Source organism: Macrosteles quadrilineatus, unplaced genomic scaffold, assembly GCF_028750875.1.
Source record: "Macrosteles quadrilineatus isolate MER2022 unplaced genomic scaffold, UCM_ALF_1.0 Scaffold_1__1_contigs__length_201487025, whole genome shotgun sequence".
Taxonomy (NCBI): Eukaryota; Metazoa; Arthropoda; class Insecta; order Hemiptera; family Cicadellidae; genus Macrosteles; species Macrosteles quadrilineatus.
This window is the reverse complement of record NW_026542594.1, coordinates 14,109,127-14,133,676: the sequence shown is the minus strand read 5'-3', so window position 1 is coordinate 14,133,676 and position 24,550 is coordinate 14,109,127. Positions and strand designations below refer to the sequence as shown.

Here is a 24,550-nt window from a genome sequence, read left to right as displayed (position 1 = left end):
AATACAGAAGACTCATATTAATATGATTTTGTGTGGGGCAAGGTTATCAATGTAAGTCTCAACCAAGGTCAATCAAAATAATGAATACTTGCTTTTTGGGGTATTTTACTATCAACAAAATAGGCCTACAGTGAGCTAGATAGGGTGCATTATTGACAATTCTTCTGCAAAATCAAAAATTCATAGACATTACAGACATTACCCCAGATTAGAAGACCTTAAGTCATAACACTCTGAACAAAGTACACCATTATTAGATAACTAATTTCAACACAATCTTTAAACTTCCTTAAGAGGCAGATGACCCTACCGAGTTTTTTGCAGACATTACTGATTTGATGGTTCCAAGACAGTTATGAGTCAAGAGTGATACCTTGAAGGTTAACAACCTTATCCTTATTGTACTCAGAATTATTTAAGGAAAATAGGTTTTTTGTCTTTTTTTTATTCAGTTACAATAAATTTGATTTATAACATTCATTAGTTTCGTCAATCATGTGACTTAATTTAAAATCAGTTTTATTTCATTCACACTTGTATACTACTTAGTCATTTAAAAAATGCAGTTAAATTGATTAACAAATATTGGGATCACTGGTAAAATTCAGCAGGGTTAGGGCACAGCTGGAGGTCTGAGAGGCTATTGTTGTTGTAAATTTATTGTTAAACCTTAAGTGCTTGTTTAGTCACCTTATGTTTACTTGGGCTGGGTGTGACGGGAGTCTCTAGGATAGAACTCAGCCAGTGTAGCTGCTGGGATACGCTTCAACATCTCCTTAGGGAATATACGCAGCAGCTGCCAGCCAATGTCCAGAGACTCAAACACAGTGCGGTTCTCATAGTTACCTGGCCAAACAAATACGAGTATCATAAGAAATGTCTAGTGCTAGTGCTAGAAAATCTTAATAATGCTTTAATAAGGTTTAACATGTTCCCTACTAACCACCACTCTCCTCTGTATCATAGGGCTGAATATAGCTGGTAGCTAAGGTGATAATGTCTAGCTCAGTGTACATAATGGAAAATGTTGCTTCAAACAGCTATTTTGTAATACTGGTACACATTTTTAAGACACCACAATCTTAGGCGTATAATCTATATACGAGGGCTATCCAAAGTAACAGGCGTTTTGGCCTGGCACGGCAGTAGGCAAGGCTTGGACCGCAGTCTTGGCATCAGGGTGTTCCTACACTCAGTACGCGACCAGCCGTGGTAGCTAGAGCATCGTTTCTTCTATACTCTTTATGTAGTGGAGTTTTGAGACGAGTGCAACAATTGTAAATCCCAGCAGTTGTAAAGTGTGTTGTGCAATAAAGTAATTGTTGGCAAAAAATTACAAACCGATTGAAATTTATCAACAGATTTGTGATGTGTAAGGCCAAGGAATAATGAGAGAAAGCCGAGAGAGGCTGTTGTGCATTGATTATAAAAATGGCGGAGCCAATGTTTATGATGAGGTAGGCTAAGTCAGATGAATTGGTTGTGAAAATTGATGAATAAACTGTAAAAATCATCGTTTTACAGTAACGGAACACTCAAAACATTTTTATAACACTTCATGGAGTTCAATCAACTCAGAGAGGTGTTACGAAACACTCCACTGGGACACTCCACAAATCCACTGGGACACAGACTAAATCAAACACAATGAGCAAATCAATGATCACCACTGAATTATTAGGCACAAATTGGTTAACTGATCTAACTATTCAACCATATCTTGATTCAAATTCAAATTCAAATAGTTTATTGCCATTAAGTATACATGTCATACAATAGGCCAGGTCAATGGAGATAATATACAATTCAAAGTACAATGTACAGAGTCAAGTGTGAATAGATGAACATGCTATACTAATAAACTAATAATACTGGGTTTTTGTACAAAAGTATTTGAGATGTATTGATAATGATGATAATAATATTGTTTATGGTTAAGCAAACAAGTTGGGTAAGTGCCTATAACAAAATAATTAAGGCTAAAATTGGCAGTGAGATACAGCTTAAAACTAAATAACAATAAATATTTAAATAAAGTTCACAGAAATAACATTATTATGAAAGACTATTATATCACAGTTCATGAAACCATTATTACATACTTTAGAAACAATACCCTACTTAACAATTAGAATTTTACAGAAAATCATCATGTTTGAAAGATAAAAATTCCTCGATAGAGTAGATAACCTTTCTGTTCAAAAAATCGGTCAATACATTTTTCAGTGACTTAATAGGCAAGTTGCGTACATTTTCAGGGAGGGCATTGAAAAGTTTAAGTTGTAAATATTTATAGCTGCGCTGTGTTGAGGCCAGTCTTGATATGTTAAGTAACAAGTTATTAACCAAGACATGGGTTATTATAAACCCATTAATTGTCAATACAGTAAAAAAACTAAAAAATGGATGTTCACCAATTTCTAGATCCATTGTAAATTAAAAACATACATATTATTTTAACACTAATAAATGACTCTGAAGATCATAGCAGTGTAATTAGCGGTTCCCACTAATTGTGTAATGCCATGCGGAGTGTATTGTCATTAAACAGAAAGAACAATAAATTCTATTATTTTGACTCCTTGAACAATGCCAATTTGTCTGCTGCAAAGAAGGTTGCTCAAAAGCTCTCAAATTATTTTGGTGAAAAACCATGCATGACTGAATTTATGTCATTGAATGACCCGCAGCAGTTGAACAGCTATGACTGTGGTGTGATCTCCTGCTGGGTGTAGAGTCTGTAGTAGATGACATGATCACTACTGGGTCATTAAATGTACAGTATCTCCAGGATAGTAAACTCATCAATGAAGAAGTGATATTAAAACGCTCAGTATTAGTATATCTCCTGCATGATTCCACAACATTAAACAACAAATTATTTTAAAATTTGGTGATTAAAAAGATAGTTAAGTCAAGGAAAATAAAGGGTCTTGCAATACAGAGAAAACTTTGGCTACACCTAATTCACAATCTTGGACCCAAATACAACCTAGAGCTAAAAGAAATCATATTCCAACTAAAGAGGCATTGACAAAAGAACCTGAAATAGTAACAACAAATAAGTTTGCTGTTCTCGACAACCAAGGTAACCAGGATATTAAGAAAAGCAAATAGACTCAATAGAGAACTCATGACACCCGAAGACTCCATATCAAAGCCTGCAGCTCTTCAGATTGATAACACTAGGCCTAGAAGAAGAACTAGCCAAGGAACTATAATTACATGTCCTGATATTAATCTAACATTCTGCTCGGACAGTCAAGGTAGACATGTAGCCAACAAGATTGAAACCTACAGCTTGGACGAAATAAACACGTTTGGCTATGTACAAGCCAATACCACTCTATTGTAGGTTGTGGACTCAGCATCCATAGATAACAACAATTACCCTTTAGTCATACTTGAAGGCACTAATGACAGTCTAAATGGAAACCTATCTGATATATATGTTCACCAAGAAAACAAACTTAACCAAATTAGCAAATCTAGACCAGTATGTACCAACAAGACATGACAGGCCTATGAATCACTTTGAAAAACTAAATCTACAGACAGTCAACAACTACAGTATCTCGATGAATTAACAGCTAGAAGTGACAATGTGCATCTAGTCAATTTAAGTTAACTCAAAAGATATCACTACACATCCCATGGACTGCACCTTAATAACAAAGGCATAACTAAATTGGCACATATTATAATTGACTATTTAAAGAAAAGTGGTCCAGCAACCAAAAAAACGCTAGGCCTACTGTTCTCTTCTCACGAGTACACATAGCCTGAACTCTGGTACAACCACAGCACTCCTGTGAAATCAAACAGTTACAGTGATAAATCAAGACGACCCTGGAATTACTGTAATTGAGGCTGACATGAAAGTTGTTATTCAAGAACAAAAATTTAATGTAGATGCTGCTTTCGCTCATTGTATTTCAGCCGATTTCACACATGAAAAAAACATGAGTGCAGGAGTAGCTGTAGCTTTTAAAGAGTTTTTTGGTAAACCATGTGCTTCGGACTCTAATTTTGTTGTAACTCTAATTTAACACAGCAGAAAGTTAACAATAGGCCATCAGTTTTTAGCATGGTCACTAAATCAGAGTACTACAAAAAACCAAGAAATACCAAGTACATATTTTACAATGCTTTTGATCCACTAATAAAAGAATTTAATAAACAAATTTGAAAACCCTAATTTGTTCTACTATGGGATGCTCGAGAGATCGACACACCTGCACACTTTGCAAAAAATATAGCGAAATTTCAAAGTTCAACTAATGCTTCAGTTATCATCATAACTTCAGATGAAAAAACCAACACCAACATTAGATATGGCCTTTCGCGTTTGTCACACGTGTCAGAGAAGCTTTCGCTGTCAAAACTTCTAGTATCCATAACATCCCACAACACACTGACGCAACCAGAACTACAACAGCAGTTCACAAAGATGTTTAAGTCTACAGTCAACTACAAAAGGAAAATGATACCTCCCAGTCCAGTTTGTGAATTTCACCTTCAACTGTGTCAAGTGATGGAGGATTGGCTTCAGGCCCGCTTTTACAAACGGGCAGACTGGGCATATGCCCAGGGATTGGTGGTTGAGGGGCGCCTGGCGGGTGCCGTACCACTACTGCCCGCCCGCACCTTAGAAAAAAGGGGGGTGCTGATTTTGAGTTTGCCCAGGGCTCCACTGACCCTTAACGCGGCCCTGGTTGGCTGTCAGTAGGTGTGCTAGTGTCAGTGCAGTATCTGGTGCAGGCGTAATGCATGGACTCTCTGCCCTATGTACACTTCAACTCCCTCCTCAAACCCCAAATATGAATATTAATTGTAATTTAGAAGCTAAGGATAAAGTAAGCAATGTTATATCTTGTACACCACCAACTGTAACAAACAAACCGCCTTCAAAAAACTTGTCCCAGATGCCAAAAGAAATCACATAAATTGAATCAACAAAAGCTTTAAATTAGATATATTTCATTTAAATATATAACACCTGCCATCTAAAATACATTCTTTACAGATCACAGTTGAAGAATTAAATCCCGATTTAATATTAATTAAAGAGCACAAAATGACAGGAGATTTAATATAAACAACAATTGTGTTCACTCATCTTTTGCAAGAAGTAGATCTGGTGGTGGTAGTGTCTTGATTCTTGGGAAAATAAATGGAAATGTAAAACATAGAAAAGTAAATATTTTGGAAAATACCAACATAGACTTAATTTTGTGAAAAAGAATTTAAGTACAAGCATGTGTATTTTAGAGTACAAGCATAATAGTTAAAAAATTTTACTAGTAGTAATATATTGGTCCCCTTCAGTAAAAATTAATCCCATTTTAGAGAAGCTTGACTCTTTATTAAATTTTTGTTAAAACAGTTTTAAAATATTGTAATTGTTGGAGACAAAATATTAATGTACTGGACACTACTTACTAACAGGAAAATGCTAAATGATGTACTACAGGTATATAGCATGACATATCTTGTAAACTTCCCTACTCGTGTTACATATATGTCAGAATCAGCTCAAGATAATGTATTGACAAAGAAACCTCTTGTGCATTTAATTAACTCATCTTTTGTTAGTGGATTATTTCCTTCTAAAATAAAAATTGCTAAAATTCCTCTTTATAAAAACAATGATACTAAAAAAACAACCAATTAGCCTACTGTCCTCTTTCACTACTACCAACCATTTAAAAAATATATGAGAAAGCAGTTTACATACAACTGACGAATTATCTGGAAACTTATTCATTACATGATAATAATCAGCATGGCTTCAGATCAGGAAGATCAGTTACAACTGCAGCAATCAATTTTATTTAATGTGTAATAAACTCTATTGACAAAGGTGAAACAACAGTTGGCATATTTATACTTTTAGACTTCTCCTCTTACAGAGATTTACCATGGGGTACCCCAAGGGTCTATTTTGGGTCCGATCTTATTTCTTATTTTTATTAGGGATATGTCAATTCCATGTTGAACTAGTATACCTAGTAGTAATATCTGCCTGTGTGCAGATGATGTCACTTTTAACTCTTTGAGCCCTGAGGAAATTCTGGACAATTTTCTTAAGGTGACAGGTTTAATTAGAATAAGCAGTAGGTAATGGATGACCGGGCGAAAATAGGCAATTTTGCAGGTTATTATTTAAACACTTGTAACTTAATTTTAAAGATAGAAACTTGGTTTTTGCACCACCTTTTAGCTTATTAGCTAAGCAATAAATTAATAATAATAATATTACCTTCTTCCGTTCCAAATGATTGTAGTTATTTACGACGCGTTTCGTCAGCACAGTGACATCATCAGGTATCCGCTATCGCTTCGTCTTGAATATATTAACATAAAACAGTCATTGCACAGTACACAAACACACATTTAAAGTCGTCGCCCAGAATTAGTCATGTGCGTACGTGAGTTGTGGCCACCGCGACGACAACAACGACCGGTCTTTAAATGTATTAAATGTGTGTTTGTGTATTGTGCAATGACTGTTTTATGTTAATATATTCAAGACGAAGCGATAGCAGATACCTGATGATGTCACTGTGCTGACGAAACGCGTCGTAAATAACTACAATCATTTGGAACGGAAGAAGGTAATATTATTATTATTTATTAATAACTAACGTTCCAGTAGTAGGAAATGAATTCTAATAAATTAATATAAAAGTTAAATTTTACAATTAAAACAAATTACACTTGAGTCCCGCTAATCCGAACACGGTTAATCCAAACACGTTCCCGATATTATTTTTGATAAATTTGCACTATATAAAACGCAATGGGAAAGGTAAAATATCTTGAAATGAAGTATAAACAGAGTAATCAATTAAGGAATACAATGGTTTGTTTATTACGTAAAATTTAAATTTACAAATCGTAATAAAAAAAAACAAATAAAACAAAGAATTATTTTGTAAGAAATATTGCACATACCGTACTGAAAAATTAACTTTGGTTAGGCCTACTTGTTATTGGACATGAAATCCCGCATTGTCATTTGCTGCAGTTTAGTAAGTCTGTTTTTTGCCATGTAGTTCCGCCATTTTCTCATGACATCACATCTGCAGGCGTGGCAGTAGACTGTTGTTCTAAGTAGCGAAGGGCAAGGTCAAGCGCTGCAGCTGCCTCATTGTGTGTCACTTTCTCCTCTCCTCCTCCGCCTCCTGGCTCGTCATCGCTACCCTCCCCCTCGTCTCCCTGAACAGGATCTTGTGTCATTGCTGCTATGATGTCATCGTCAGTCAGAGTCTCTGCACTAGTACCGTCTGCCGCCATCCATTCATCCACGTCCTCTTCGACCGCGTTTTCACAACCAGGAATGTTTTGAATCATTGGTAACAAGTTAACTGGGTCATTTTCGGTAGGATTTTCTTCAAAATCTAACGATTTCCACAACTTTTTCCACAATTTTGTTATCGCTCCAGTTGTCACATTTTCCCAAGATTCAGCTGCCCAATACACAACATCCTTTACGTTTGTCTGTTTAATTTTTTGAACCAAGGGGATAGTATCATCTTCAATTAGGGACTTGTGTTTGCGATACTTAATCTTCAGAGCCTGCAAAACCCCCTGGTCCATTGGTTGCAATAATGGAACATTTGGAGGTAAAAAGGCTGCCTTTATTTCGCCACATGTAAGTTAAAGTTTGTCGACGTCTGGGTGGGACGGTGCATTATCTAGCAAAAGAATAGCACGTGGGGGAATGTAATTTTCTTGGCTAAACCGTTTAACAGATGGTACGAATTGGTCATGGAACCATTCTTTAAACAGTTTCCCGTCCATCCAGCCTCTCTTCTGGTTCCTGTAATACACTGGAAGTGATTTCATGTTTATATGTTTGAAGGCTCGAGGCTTAGCAGCTTTGCCTATCATCATAAGAGGAAGCTTATGGTTACCAGCAGCATTGGAACAAGCCATAATGGTTACTCGGTCCTTACACATTTTAAAACCAGGAGCACGACTTTCTGATTTATTTATTTTATTTTTATTTATTAAAATACATCACATAACGCCTAAGGAGTGCTTCTGCACGCAGGCAGGTAAATTGTCAAAATATACATTGTGTACTAGTATAGAATAAAAGCAACATAATAATAAATATAGTAATAAACATAATAAGAATAAAGTATTAACAGTATTGAACAGTATTGAAAAACAAGTATAAAATAAGTTAGGTTATTAGCAAAGTTTACGAATAAGTTATATCAATGTCAATAAGTTATGTTTACTACAATCAGACTGATAAAAATTCCTCAATTCTGTAAAAACAATTGTCTAACAGGTAAGACAGTAAGTGTAACCGGAACTTTTTAAATGATTCTACCTCTCTCAGTGATAAAGGAAGTTTATTATACAGTTTGAGGCCCATATAAAAAGTACTCTTTTCATAAGCAGCAGATTTATGTATGGGGTACTGCAACACAGAGCTCAAGGGCCTAAAGCTGTATTGGGAGTTAGTTCTTTTTTCTTCATAAAAAGAAAAATGTTTTTTGACAAAGATTAAAGTGTTGAATATATACAAAGAGGGCACAGGTAAAATCTTCATTCTTTTAAACAAATTTCTACAAGATGTTCTTGGATTAACTTGTGCAATAACTCTTATAATTCTCTTTTATATCTAAAAAATATTTTTTTACTATCAGTGGCATTTCCCCAGAACTCAATACCGTAGCCAATTTTAGAGTGCACATATGCAAAGTATACCATTATCTGAGTTTTTTCATCTATTAATTTTGAAAGCACTAAAGTAACGTGAAATGCTGCATTAAGCTTTGATTCCAATTGATTTATATGATCAGACCATGTTAGGGTTGAATCTAATTTTATTCCTAAAAGGTTGCAAGATTGAATTTTACTTAATGTGTCTTCTAACGGGCTATAGTCAATCTGTCTACTTTTTATGTTAGCGAATTTCCCTATAGGGAAGTAGCTATTACCGTAGGTGGCACGGTAAGACCTAGACCCGGGACCAATTACTTTTTCATTTTGATGTCCCCAGAGGCCAAAAACACCATTCGTTCAAATTTTTATATATGTATATATATATATACACGGCCGCGCCCGGGAAGCCAGTCACATAAAATATACACTGGAAGTCAGTCAGTTGCACCCCCCAATATATTTCAAGACTATGATATATATATAATATATGTTGGTAAATATCTTAAGCCTAGACATATCTGAACGTATATATCTCTTTTTTTCTTAAAAATACTAAAATATAATTACGTAAAAAATGCTATGCTAATGCAGTCACCACCGCATTTGCATGGGAAAGCCAGTCACGTAAAATTTGTGCTGCTAAGCCAGTCACTATATGTTTTACCGCATACCACTGGAATCCAGTCACTGAAAATCCACCCGGGTATCCCGTCACTTCAGTCACTTTCACCCCTGTCCTTCTACTTTGTGATATTTATTTGTTCTACAAGCTTGAAAATCCGCACCTCAAACAAATGGATTATGCTTCAGGCATTGAGCACTCTCATAACCCATCTTTCGCACTTCATTTTAATTAGTTGTCTTCCAGATTACTTAACAATTACTATTCTACAGATTAAATACCTAAATGTCAATGTAATCTTTGGTCGTCTTAATAGTCGTCCTGGCAACTGTGGATACAAATATGTACCGTACTAATTCGCAAGCGTAAGGTGGGAAGTTATTGCTTTATAGTCGCACAATTAGGCCTATTGTTGAGTCCTTGGAGGCAAGCGGCCATCTTGGATGATTTCAAAAAGCTGCAAAATTTATCGTCCAAAAATATTTTTCAAACACCAAAGTGTTTATAATTTAAATAGCTAGTATACTGTGGGATTAGAAATGTTCTTTGTAGTTTTGAATTATTCTCCAAGGGAGTCCATAAAATAAGTTAACGGTCACGGTCATCTTGGAAAAAGGCCAACTAATACGAAAACAATATCCTGTGTTGCGCGGGCCGTAGCACACAAATAGTTTTCCCGCCTCAAACAATCAAAGGCGTGTGGAACAAGGCAAAATTCTTGTCTCTTTTGTGGCGAGAGGTAGGGGCGAGCCTAACGGGTTCCATTGATGGGCTACCCGGCTACCGACCGACCTGGGGTAGCGACTAGCGAGCCAGTGGATAGTTAAAGGTTCTGCCGGTTATTTCCATCTTATTGCTGGTTCTCGAGCTTTTTGAGCTCGTTGTACAGTGAAATATTACTTTCTTATTTTATATAGCCACAATCAAAGCGATTTTTACAAGAAAGAATGAAGATATAGACTCAGTGATGTGTGGTTACTTAATTAAATCATGTTCCTTGATTGTTTACCCTTTTGTAATAGCCAATAATCAATCAACTTATATTTCTTTATTTTTCGATTTATTATCTATATCAATTCAAGAGGTAGCCCTGTACCTGGTTAACAAATATACCGATTGCATTTATCGTGTTTTCTTTGAGTTACGCCCCATGGGATTCCAAAGTTTCACAATGTTTACATTTTTGAAGAATGTAGATAACAGAATGTTTAACGAAGTCAGCTTTAAATGCTGTCAATAAAGTTCTTTGATTTTGCGGTCCAAAAGGTAGAAACGATTCGATTTGTGAAACTTTTAACTTTTGCTACGGGCCTGTTAATTGGAGATTCTGACATTCTTAATTTAAGGAAGTAAACGTATTAACATGACGTGTTTGGAGTGGGATTTGAAATATGTGACGTGTATCAAACTTTTTCTCTTCAAAATCCTCTCCGATGTAAAACACAGGTACGGCAGCTAGGTTTATTAGAATTCAAAAGTTTTTTAATTGTCCTCCAATGTTTAGAAATAATTTTTCGATCAAGTTGTTTAATGAATAAATAATTGTTTTGCTAAATTATGTTTCGAAAACAGGAACTAAAAATAGATCAGGAAATAGATATTTTAGTTCAGAAAACAAAGCCAATCAAATAGGCCTACGTACTTTTTAAATAAAAACACTGGTCAGATGGTTTTTAACTTTGCTGTTTATTTACTTCAATAAATTTCTAATAAAAATCACCACAGGTACTAATCTATATAAATAAAATTAGAGTTTTGTCTGTACATTGCTCAGAATCATCAACTTTTAGATTATTTTTACGTTTTAAACATTCAAGAATCCGAAAAAAGTTTCATCTCAATTCCGTTATTATCTCAATTCCGTTGTTGTCTATCTTCCGTCTGTCACGGTCCAAAGGCCATTTTACGCGGCCTTCTCCTGAAAACGAGAGTACCTATCAAGATCCTCGAATCATTTTAATGTATTCACTGGATTGGCGAAAGTGTCTTTAGCTATTGAAATATGGCCTCGCTACTTTGTAAAAAAAACTTACGGACGTTTAAAACCCAATTTTGTGCGATTTTTGTCAAGTTTTCTCACAATGTTTATCACATAATCATCATATGAAATAGCGAACAGCTGTTCGGATCAAGATTATTTTTCTCTAGCTGTCACTGATATGTTTACATTGAATATTGTTTACAAATACCGCAATCATTTCAGATCAAGTTTCAAAAGCAAATCCAAACCAAGTTGGATTAAAACCGTTTTTCCTTACATAACGGATTTAATTAATCGCAAGTGCAATAATGTGTAGGGTAACCGTAAATGAAAATAGAGCTTCTTTGTGTATAGAATTTCTATCGAGTTTTGGGTTTATAACCGGGGAAAAGACTTTGACTCAGTGTTCTATATGCCTGGGAAACTTACATTTTTTACATAAGCGTTACCAATAGCTTACATATAAGGTTTTAACTCGTTGACGGCACTTCAATGGTGGTTGTGTAAAGTGTTTAGAGACAACTGCAGTGGGTGATTGTAACAGAGGTTTACGGATTATGCTCAAATCGTATTTCTAATGTGTCTTCTCAACGCTATGTGCTGCTCGCTGGACCATACGTCCAACAGACCAATTATCCATCTCTTGGGTTCGTAGGCTTAAACAATTATTCATAAGTTGGTAGCGCATATAACTCAGTGTTCCGTACGGACAGGCCAAGAGCACCTTTGATAGTGAAATTTCCAACCTGAATGTTTAATGGCGAGGTTGAGGTATAGTATTTTAACTATATATCGTTTGGTTAGTTAGGTAAGGTTAACCTAACCTAACTAACCAAACGTTATATGGAATTAAACAATCGAATAATCAATATTACTAATTTAGTTGTTTGTGCCAACAGATATGGAAGTGTACCCCTCATAGATCTATTACGCATTTTTTTTTACTTGAAACTGTCAGATACTGTATTTGTTTGTATATAATAGTTTGGCTAGCATATCTGAAAATATGCAAACCAATAGTTTTTCTTTATTTAGGAAGGTTTCAACTGACCACTAGAGGATCCCCGTGCGTAGAACGGGCACACAGCTAGTAATTAATATTTAATTAATACATCTTATCTTACTAATATTATAAATGTGAAAGTTTGTGTGTTTGTGTGTTTGTTTGAAGTTCAATCATGCATCAACTACTGGCACAGAAGATATACTGTTTTTAACCGACTTCCCCACTACCAACAAAAGGAGGAGGTTCTCAATTTGTTTGTGGCGATGTTTTTTTTTTTCTATGTATGTTCACCAATTTCTCTGTGATTCTTTTACCGATCAGTGTGGTTCCACCACCAAAATAACCAGAAGAGTTTCTATTTGGTACCTTATATATTATGTTTAAGTATAATATTTGTTTCGGTGAAAAATTCTGAAAACCTTAAATATTCAACATTTATTTTGTTTACATTTGTGCAGATTATTTACATTTGTGCAGAGAAGGTAATAAATAATAATAACATTCCTACAGCTGTTAGTTGAAACCATTTAAATGAAGCTACAGACAGTTCTTCATGAAACAGTTGCTTCATATTGATCAATAAACTATTTCTTGCCATGGAGCCTAAATGTGACACATTGAGAAAAATGCATTTTGTTTTGGTTACTATAAAAAAATGTATTTTAACGTTTGACCTGATTTGTGTATACAGTAATTCTGTTTTTAGTATTGACTTTTCTGACTTACAAAAACATATATGTTTCAGTGAATAGCTGTATGATAGTGACAAATGAAGGTGTATTGTGAAAACCAAAGCATTCGTAAAACAGTTCTAAATATAAATTAAATGCAATTATTCCTTACACGACCTAAGAAGTGTGACGGTGCATAATTGTCAATTGTCTTAAAAGTGTTAAATATTTTAATTACTAAACATGCATTTGCAGATGTGGAATGTTTATTGATATTCCCTACCCAGTTACTATATCATATCAATACTATAATGCCTGCTTCGGAAAGTCCTTTGAGGAAGATGATTTACAATTTCGACTAGGCTATATCTTGAGCAAACAAAACCCCCTACATGACTTACACCACTTTTAGCTGAACCAATCTTTCATATAATATTTTCCAAAGGTACAATACGAAAGGTGCTATACGTGTTAACGACCAATTTTCCACTTTGAGAGATTTTTTAGTGCTGGTAGCTGAGGAATAACTTTCATATTGTTCCAAAAGGCTTGAGACGTTACTGTATTTCTTTTTATAATGTAGAAGTACACCGATTGCAGGAAACGATGATGTCTGACATTTCAATATATCTAGAAAAGACAATTAGTTTTTCATTAGGCCTAATGTAATGGACAACTCTTTCTTTCTTAAGGAATATCTAAAAATGTTTATTTTCATACCCATTGATTATGTAACCTGAACAGGTGACTCAAGCAGTTTTAAAATAATGATTGTTCTGTGGAACTTTTGATTGTTTCAAACAGTTTTGCTTATCAAAAAACCTCAAGTAGGTAATTAATATATAAAAAATTATACAGTCACTAAAAATCATGAAATAATTTATTTTTATAAAAAAATACAACCGACTTCAAACGCTCTAAAAAGAATGAAATAATTTCAATAAAGTAAACTTTTGTATTAGGCAAGCTCACGTATTTCAAGTCGGCGTGGCTCAAACTGCAAATATGATTGAAATTAAATATTGTGTGTGTATTTTGAAAATCAATAAATTATAGCTGGATAACATAAATACTGTATATAAAAAAACATACTGAACTGTTTTGTTTATATATTAAAGGAAATATTTTCTTGTATTTTATGTTTACTTCAGAATAAATGCATTATGAAAATAACACACACAAATGTTCTATATGAATATGAAAATAATTTAGTTTGATATTATGATAGGGGAAAGAAGCTAGTTTAGTATTAAAACGTTACTTTTTCAAGTTAGAAACATTTAAATGCGTTATAATATTTTTAAAGATACTCGTTAATACCACTATAATGCCGATCTTTGATTACGGTAATAAAATAACACTTAACGCATAACTATGAAAAAGACATGCAGATTAACACCTTTAGTTATAGATAGTCACCTGCAATATGGACACCCTCTTTCAATTTTGTATCAAAAATCATCATAGAGCCGCGCCAACTTAAAATACGTGAGCTTGCCTAATACAAAAGTTTACTTTATTGAAATTATTTCATTCTTTTTAGAGCGTTTGAAGTCGGTTGTATTTTTTTATAAAAATAAATTATTAATTTATAAATAATTTGTCATATTGTAATCTTGGTGATTTGAATTTGGTGATTTGCTTTTTTCTGCTGTTTAGGTGCAGTGGTAGAACATTATTATGGATATGGTAGAAGTTTTATACTATATTATACCGTAAATTAAAGAAACGACACGACGAGTGTCGTTGTCAATAATGTCGTCTGATTCTGACTGATGTCAGATGTTACACTGAATCGGTCACAGGGATAATAATTAGTTGCAACCTACCACTAGCTTACCTAACTAAGTTTGAGTGTTGCTATTTGCAGTGTGGGATGATTGCACTGGACAGTTTAGCTATCTATTTCAGAAAAATAAAGTTTAAAATAAATCAAATTCTAGGATCTGTTCTTAAGTTGTGGCCGTTTTGAGATGGATGCTTTCAGAGTTCAGTTTAGCCTAGCCTGAACAACTGGATTAGTAGCTTGACTTAGTGGTTCATCCATGTTTAGTTTATTAACACTAATCAATACCTAATCTAGATTATAGGTGCCTTATTCTACTCTGTTTTAAAACTAATATACATAGGCATAAGCTTTAATTTTTTTATTAAATACTGGGTGCATCATTAAGGTAACTCCGTTAGGTTGCTTTTTATAAATAAATAATTTCATAAATCACTGATACCCTATATCATCTAAGTGTGCTCAGTACATAATGACACTCTCTCAAAAAAGTACTAATCCTAACCCAAAAAAATATAGATAGGTAGCTTTAGGCCTACAGAGGATGAGTGTTTATATTTATATCACTTATATTTATATGTCTGTGGTTAGGTTTTGGTTATGTTTGCCTTAAGATGGCTATAAGCTTAGGACTAGATATCAAATAAACTCCCAATTAACTTATAGTGCAGCCTAGCCCTAATTTGTCAGTGTCAATGAAATATTGCAATATCAAGGACAACCAAACTTGGATATACAACCATGTTTATACCTAAGGTTCCTTTTTGGTACTCACCAACAAGGATCAACCGTAATTATTTTCAGTCAGAAAGTGTCCTGAGTTTCCAGAAAATTGTAACTTATTACATTTTAAAAATTGAGGGTAAATTAAACGTTTCGGTTCTGGTTTTGGAGCGAGTCCAAGTTCTTGCAGTGACTAATACTTCAAAGGAAGGAAGGTGGGAAGATTTTCATACTACTAATAGCCTTCTTTGAATTCAGCGTGAAAAATACTGGGTAATTTCTATAGTTTCGGCCATTTAGGGGAACCAAACAAATTTTTAAAAACTCTTCTATCTCATCATTTCAGTAAAATATGATATTATTATTTGAATAGAAGTTAAATGTCAAGAAAAAAAATACCGCAAATTATTATTTTTGGGATAGCATTACATTGACCAAGGAATACTCTCAAAGTGTAAAGTTTCCCGAACAAAGCTCGGTCCCCAGCTACTTGTCAAACAACGCAATAATGTACGTTATTTCATAAAATTTGTACCTGAGAAATATACAAATGGAAAATGCATTTCTCGTAAGTGTAAGCAAATCTTAAAATGATAGGATTTGTAATGATACGATCTTAAAACGAGCAATTCAGTATTCTTATTCAAAACACCAAACACCCGCCACTGGATCAAAATATGCCCGCACGGCGCAATCCGGCACGGTGGGAAGCCCCTCTCGTACAATTTAAATTACGTACATAAGCCAAAAATAAAAAAAATATGATTTAGAACATTTCACTTTTTGTATACAGAATCCACTGATTTTAAACTAACCTGACCAAAAAATAAAATAAAGTAGTAGCCGACAAAAAAAGTTCAGTGGAAATTTGCTATGTCACGTTTCATAAAACATTAAAAATAATCGACTTTATTTGAATATTTAAAATGAAAAGTACCGGGGGACCGAGCCGTGGCTCAGTATGTATATTTCGATTGTAAAAGCAATATAAAGGAAACTCGTGTTTTCTTTATAACTAATTTCGGCTTTTATTGTTTAAGTTTCAGTGGAATTTTAATTTACTATAATGTAACTTTAAATGGACAATGCAACACATTAATTTATTTTAATCTTACACATTTCTGTTATTGTAAATAAATCATAGAAATTTAAAAAAATAAAAGTAGTATTTTTTTAAATACGTTCCTAATGAATGAATTAATATGCGATCACAGGTTAATACAGTAGCAATCAACTACACAGCATTAAAACAGCACAGTGTATGTAAGGGGTGTGATTTATTTCTTGGTACTAAATTAAGTCATTCTTCAAGTATAAGTAAAACTTCAGCATGGGCATACTCTCTAACGTACTATCATATGATGGATTAGCTGAAGGCAGATAAGTCCGATTCAAGCTTATATTGCTTACTATAAAGATTGTTGTAATACAATTAACTTTAACTAGTGGTCGTCCAGTGGTCAAAAACTCGACCAAAAATATGTAATGTACAGGTTTCAAATGATTTAGGCCTAAAACTTTTTTTCCCGTGTGAGTAACTAAGGACTTCTGGATAATTTAAATATGATATTTATATGTTTCTTACTCAGGAACAATGCCGTTCCGGGACACTATATAAATGGACGTTAACGTGATTATAAATTTGCATTTTACATAGTCAAAATACAATAGGTATTGCGCAACCGTGATATGTTAAGTCATTAACCTTGGTTTACTAATAAAAACTACACCGTATGCTTACTCAAACAAAACAAAACTTGCTTACTGTACAGCAATAAATCACGTAAAGAACAAAACAAAATGAAAATGTAGACTAGAAGACTACTGATACCGTAGTCATCCTAGGCTACTACTACATGATGTTTCAGAACAGAAGTATGGGGATAAAAATATTAAATAACTCATAAAACACCATAAAATCATAGTACTGTACTTAAGTCTTTCTGGTAATAATAACAATGATAAAAATAAGATAAAGATAAAAATGATGTAAAACACCTCTTATTATTTCTCTTTGTTCTATTCTTTCTTTGGTTTCTCTACATCCACAAGTTGTCATGGTTACTAATCACCCAACGACCCAACCACAAAAAATTGTAGTGTTGTGACAGCAGACAGAAGCAGACGATTGTCAGTATGTCAGTGTCAGTGCAAGATCGTCAGTCTGTAGGTGCGAGCGTATAGGTTGACCTTGACGATACTGATCGATATTTCTCCGTTTTGCTTCCATCTTATTTTTGTTAAATGAACTGTAATATTTCAATAATTGGGAACCTACTGCACATAAAAATTACCGTAAATAGTTAAATATATCGTTCATATCGAAATATTAGACTGAAAAACACAGTTAATAAAACATTTTCTTGGGATTTGTGAGGTTATATAATATATAGGCATCATGATGATGCGACTCCAGTTAAGCGAGGTTCTACTGTATTTGCAAGTTAAAGTTACAAATAGAAAACCCATTATGGTTTGTATTCAATGACCGATGTATTATACAAAATAAATTATAACTTATTTTGATATTAATCAGCAGCATTTATTACAGCTTGCAGCACTTATTGGTATATATAAATATCCCAGTTACTATTAGTAAAAAAAAAAATAAAACACAAAATTGTGTGGCCATTCAATTTTTATAAACACAGTGTTAAACATTTGACTCTGCAGAATACCGGATGGTAAAGAGTGTTTGGTTTCAAGAAAATAAAATAAAAAATAGTTTAACCTGCTTTACTATTTATTTTGAAAAATAATAGATAGGAAACCATAAGGATAGGTATGGGATTGAACTGAAATAATTGCAGGAAAACTTAAATCGTAAAGTCCACAATCTGTACATTGTTAGAGAGCGAGAGAGAGAGAGAGAGAGAGAGAGATTTGATAAGGAATCTGAAAAGTAAACAAATAATCGTTTCTGGCGTTCGTTATATTGTACCCCCCTCCCCCCCGTATTTGCACTCGTGACCACTTTTTGTTGCTTCCTTATCATTCATCCGTCCCAAAATATAATTCCTGTAATAGTTTGTTTGTAAAATTGAAATTATTATAAAAATATTTTATCTTTCGAGTGTAGTTTCATGGTTATTCTTATCAGATAGAATAATATCGTTGTCATATGTAATAGTTACTCCTTCGCGTTACGCAATTGCGTAAAAAACAGTTCCAGTATCTCGGACAAGATTCACGTATATTTCTCGAGATAAAGAAAATCCGTATAGTTCCCGGTCCGTGGAAACTCTGTAAATACTAGGATAAAAAATATTGTATAAAGGAGAAGTTGACTAAAATTTCAACTGAAGGTAAAAATAATTAAAATAACTTAAAATATGAGATGATGAACGGGTAGGATCAAGATTCAACCAATTATAATTAATTAATATTCGACGATCCTTATTAGAGGTGCATCATATTTATTTGGAGTATGAACATGTTTAAACATTAACACGTAGTTAATCACTATCCCAACACAAATAGTAACAAGGAGTAAACGAAGGTTACAGACCGCTGGGTTTTACCGCTACAAAGTAGGGTAGGGTGCCGTACTGGCTACACTACTCCACGATAGAACACACGATGAGACAGTCTCCGCATTGGTATTGCAGTTACGCTTATCGACACAGGCAGCAGCACCGGTTTGCTGTTTTCATACGTATAAAGTGCACGGGAAGCCATACCTGACTGGCTTATGGGAGAGCTGACTGGCTTTCGGGCGGGTGACTGCCACACCGAGTAAATTACCAGCGCACTGACTGCCAAACCGGGTGGGCACAAAAGTATATATATATATATATATATATATAGACTTATATATATATAAATGCATTATCTATATAAATAAAATTAGAGTTTTGTCTGTACTTTGCTCAGAATTATATACTTTTAGGTTATTTTTACGTTTTATACATTAAAGAAGCAGAAACGAGTCTTATCTCTATTTCTGTCTGTCTGTCTGTCTGTCTTTCCCTTTGTCTGTAACACTCAAGATGGCATTTTACGCAATCTTCTCCGTGAAAACCAGAGTACCTATCAAGATCCAAGTCATTTTAATGTATTCACTGGATTGGCCAGAGTGTCTTTAGTGATTTAAATATAGCCTCACTACTTTGTAAATAAAATTACGGACGTTCAAAAATGCAGTTTTGTGCGATTTTTGTCAAATTTTCGTTCAATTTTAATCACATAATCGTCTATGAAATAACGAACAGCTGTTCGGATCAAGATTATTTTTTCTAGCTGTCAATGATATGTTTACAAATGTTGTTTACAAATACCGCAACCATTTCGAATCACGTTTTGAAAGCAAATCCCAACCAAGTGAGATTAAAAACGTTTTTCTTACATAACGGATTTAATTAATCGCAAGTGCAATAATATAGTCTAATAGTGTAACCGTAAATGAAATTAAATAACTAGACATCGTCCAAATCGGAACCAGAAATTCTTTGAGTATAAAATGTTTCTTGAGTTTTGACAACCAGAAAGAAGACCTTGAATCAGTGTTGTATAGGGCTGGACACTGAAATGATCGTCGCCAATAGCTTACAAAAAAGGTTTCCACTCATTGATGGCGCTTCAATGGCGGTTGTGTAAAGTGTAAAGTAAAAAATCACAACTGCAGTGGGTGATTGTAACAGAGGTTTAACAGAGGAAGTGCTAAACTCGCTTTTCCAATGTGTCACTTTCTGTTTCTACTCACCGTGTGATGCAATCGCTGGACCATACAGCCAATAGGCCCATAGCTCATATCTTGGGTACGTAAGCCTACATATTTATTCATAACAACCTTTTTGACGACGATTCTTGATACCGGTACTTTTCCATAGAATACATGGCCTACCTACTTAAGAAATATAATTACAAATGACCAAAACCCCAACATTGTGTGATTTTCGTCACATTTCCTTCTAATGTTAATAGATATACTAATCATTGTTTAGAGAATGCGTAATCTATTAAATAACAAAAAGTTGTTTGGGTAAGGTTGTTTTTTTTTCAAACTGACACCGATAAGTTTACGCTATAACTTTTTACGAGAAAATCCAAAAGCAAGAGATCAATAACCTCGGGACTAGATATTAATGTATTTAATTGGTCGGATGTACTATAGTTCTTAGGTAGGTTCTTACGTAGGTACTGGTTCTTTTCCTTAGAACCGTTGGTAGCTTACTTACTTACTTCTTACTTCTTGGTACGTGCATCCAGCTTCAGGTAATGCCGACCGCACGGTGTCTCTCATATACAAGGTTGGCCAGTCTCCAGTAGGTGGGATCAGTTAGGATTCGTCCAAGAGTACAGTCAGGTTGGAGTCTCTTCCTCAGCTCATCTCTGATATCCAACTTGCGAGTGCAATGAAGGAGGATGTGTTGCAACGTTTCTTCTTCCGTTTGACATACCAGACACAGGGGTGACTCAGCGAGTTGGAAGCGAAAGAGATATGATTGGGTTACAATATGCTCTGTTCTAGCTCTTGAGGCAAATGTTGACACAGATCTTGGCAAGTTTTTGTAAATGTCTGTATTGTTGGGTTCCTTGAGCAGGTCATACAGATGGCGACCAGTTGGTTCATCTTTCCACTTCTCTACCCATTTTTGCGTTAAGAGTCTTTGAGATGCGGCTATGCAGCTGGTAAGTGTTAGTTCCTTAGATGGTATAGGGTGCATGTTGGTGGCTGCCTTCGCAATCTTATCAGCTTTCTCATTTCCTTGCAGTCCGCAATGACCTGGTATCCATTGGAAACAAATCTCCTTGTCTGTGGACAAATTCAGGAGATGAAAGATTTCTTGAATTCTGTGGTAGTAGCTTGAGGGTTTATATTGCTTGAGTAGTTGTAATGCACTTTTAGAGTCGCTGAGTATGCAAATCTTTTGGCTTTCAATAACCATGCAGTGGGCAACCGCTGCGTTGATGGCAAGGAGCTCTGTGTCAGTGCTGGAACATGAATTCGCCGGAACAAAGAAGGACTCGTTGGAACGTTCCGCAAAGTAACCGGCTCCAGATTTGGATTCTGCAGGGTCTAATGATCCATCAGTGTAGATTTTATAATAATCTTCGTAGTTTGACTGGATGATTTCGAGGGCAGCAGCTTTTTGTATTTCTATTGAGTCTTTCTTGGATGTCATTTCAGGGAGGTCCAATTCAATCCTTGGTGGGCAAAAATTCCATGGCGGGATGGAGTTGACAGTTGGGTAGGGCACTGGTGTTACGTTTGGTGTATTAACAGTTATTAAAGTTGTTTGGTGATTGAAGGAAGATTTGTGATGGTCCTCTTGTAGGTTTGGTCTGAGAGCTGGATTTGATGTAGGGTCAGCAGATATATGAAGGAACTTGTGCCAGATCATTTTCTGGATGAATGTTTCCAAAGGTTCGATGTTTATTTCCATTTCCATTGCTCGCACTGAGGTTGTCTTAAGGCATCCTAAGCAAGTTCTTAGGGCTGAGTTCTGGATTGTGTTTAATTTACTTAAGTGTGTTCTTGCTGCAGAGCCCCATACTTCTACTCCGTACGTCATTTTTGATCTAATAAACCGTTGGTAGCTGCTAGAATCATTTTTACGTAGGTACCAACACATCACTGTAGTTTACAAATTAGTTATTGTTGGTGTTGCACCTTATTTATTAGAGCCGTCCGTATTCAATTTAAGTGATGTCTTAACTCTGTATAAGTTTTGCTTTTTCAGTCTGGATTCCAAATCGTAGCTTACCCGGTATGCTAAGAAAATGATAACCTATTTGAGTAAAACATTTGTTGGGCAAACCACCATGAATTGTTTACACCTTTATATTGTTTATGTATCAATAGTTCGTGGCCTTTTTTGGATTGTTGTTTGTATGTCTGTTGGTAACGCATTAATGTCCTTATTTCTCAGTGTTTCACGGAATGGACAAGAGCACCTTTGATACTGAAAATGTCAACCGGAATAAAGTGTTAATTGGTGAGGTTGAGGTAGTACTTTAAATACGTTTTAAGTTAACCGATGTGGAAAGTAACTTTCAATTATAGGCCTACTTTAGGGCTACGCTTCATGGATCTATAAAACATTTTTTATTTTAATCATTGGACATATGGACCATAACGATCCGGGTGACATTTAATTGCGAAGCATTTATTTTGGCTTGAAGTGTCAGATACTGTATTTGCAAAGGTTTATATATAATAGTTTTGCCAGCATATCTGCAAATATGCAAACTAACTGCTGTTCTTAATCTTAATATAAGAAGGTCTCAACTGACTACTCTAAGATCCCCGTGCGTAGAACGGGCACACAGCTAGTTAAAACTAAGTACCCTTTTTTTTTAATTCATTTTATTTAACAACGACTAGTTTCGACGATTATGTCATAGTCATGTTGTTTTTATATCTAACAAATACAATAAACATTTGATCTAAATAATAAATACAATCATATGATTTCATAGGTTTTGATGACTTTAGATTTCTTCTGTTTTAAATGGTCTTTATACTATATATAATAATTTTCTCTCTTAATAATCGTTGAAACTAGTCGTTGTTAAATAAAATGAATTAAAAAAAAGGGTACTTAGTTTTAATAATGCATTTATATATCAAAATAGTTGCCCTAATCACTACAGTTTTCCTAATATATATATATATATATATCAATCAATCAATCCATCAAGAAATTTATTTACACAATAATTGCCAATACATAGGATACAAAAGTGCAAAAACCACAAATGGTTTGTCTGCACTAAAAATATTGTTTCTTATTTACCATACAGTTTTGTCAGTTTGAATCAGTAGCATGCAGTTTTATGAGTTCTTAATTGTCTCTTGAGTAATTAATAACAAAAAAAAGACAACAAAGACACAAATATCTGTAAAAATTCAACAGTAACAATAACAAATAAACTATTGGAATAAATAACAATAATATATTACTTTAACTTCAACTAAAATGTAAATAAATTAAATGCATATACGTCCGTGAACGCGATAACTTGAGTAATTTTTGTCCGATTTTGATGAAATTTGGTTTAAAGGTGTAAAGCGGGATAAACTTGAATAAGTTCACGAACCAGCATGATCGGACCATGGGAATGGGCTTTACGGGGGGTTTTATGGGGTAAAAATAGGTTTTTCTCACTTTTGACCCTCAAAACACAAAATTTCCCAATTTCTCTTTAGACCTTTTTAAAGAGCTTAAAAAAACAATTAATTTAGTATATAAAAGTATTTTTGTTCGGTTAATAGTAAAGGAGAAAATTAAAAAAATTGTAAATTTAAAATTCCCATGTTATTCTTATGGAGAATATTGTCAAATGTTGTAGTTTGCTTGTTTATGGATATATTTTGTATTTTGATCAAATTTATTTATTTTGTACTAAGCTATCAATATTTTACAAAAAACACACTTTATTAGTTTCCTTGTAGCAGCAAACCTAGTACTCGTTAAACCTAATGTTATTAAAATATGTTTTATTGAAAATCAATTAAGACAAATGGAAATTCGCTTAGTCGGCAGGTTTGCTGCGGTGGGGGTATTTATGCTATTAGAATGGAAGTTCACACAGTATGTTTTATTTCTGTTAAGTTTAAGATTATTGGCCAGAAACCATTCAGTCATAAGATTAAGATCATTTTTAATTTCAATTTTTAAAATATCAGGGTTTTTATTTTTTAATACTGCAGTAGTATCATCAGCATACATTACCAATTTTGACTTAAGATTTTGTTTCAAGAGGTCATCAACATAAATAAGAAACAACAACGGACCCATTATTGAACCCTGGGGAACACCTTCAGTGACATTTTTGAAGCTTGAATAGTTAGAGTAATTCAGTTAAACTTTTTGTTTTCTACCCAACAAGTAGGACTCCACCAAATCATAAGCTTTTTGTCTAATTCCATAAAACTTAAGTTTGTGCAGTAAAATATTGTGATTGACACAGTCAAATGCCCTTGACAAATCACAGAAAATGTCAATAGCATACTGTGATCCATCAACGGCACTTGCTATGTAATTTAAGACCTCAAATAGAGCATCTGAAGTGTTACAACCCCTTTTAAATCCAAACTGATTACTAAAAGGAATGTTGATGGTTTCAAGAT

At 34.3% G+C, this 24,550-nt stretch overlaps 1 protein-coding gene across 1 annotated transcript in view; it reads right to left on the bottom strand.

Annotated features, from left to right (window-relative positions):
* The window catches only part of LOC129004260 (V-type proton ATPase subunit B), a 50,671-nt gene that overhangs the window by 688 nt on the left and 25,433 nt on the right, over positions 1-24,550 (bottom strand). Inside the window, exon 9 of the mRNA XM_054432770.1 lies at positions 691-846. Coding sequence (XP_054288745.1) covers positions 698-846 — 149 coding nt within the window. The 3' untranslated portion in view covers positions 691-697. The remainder of the gene's footprint in view (positions 1-690; positions 847-24,550) is intronic.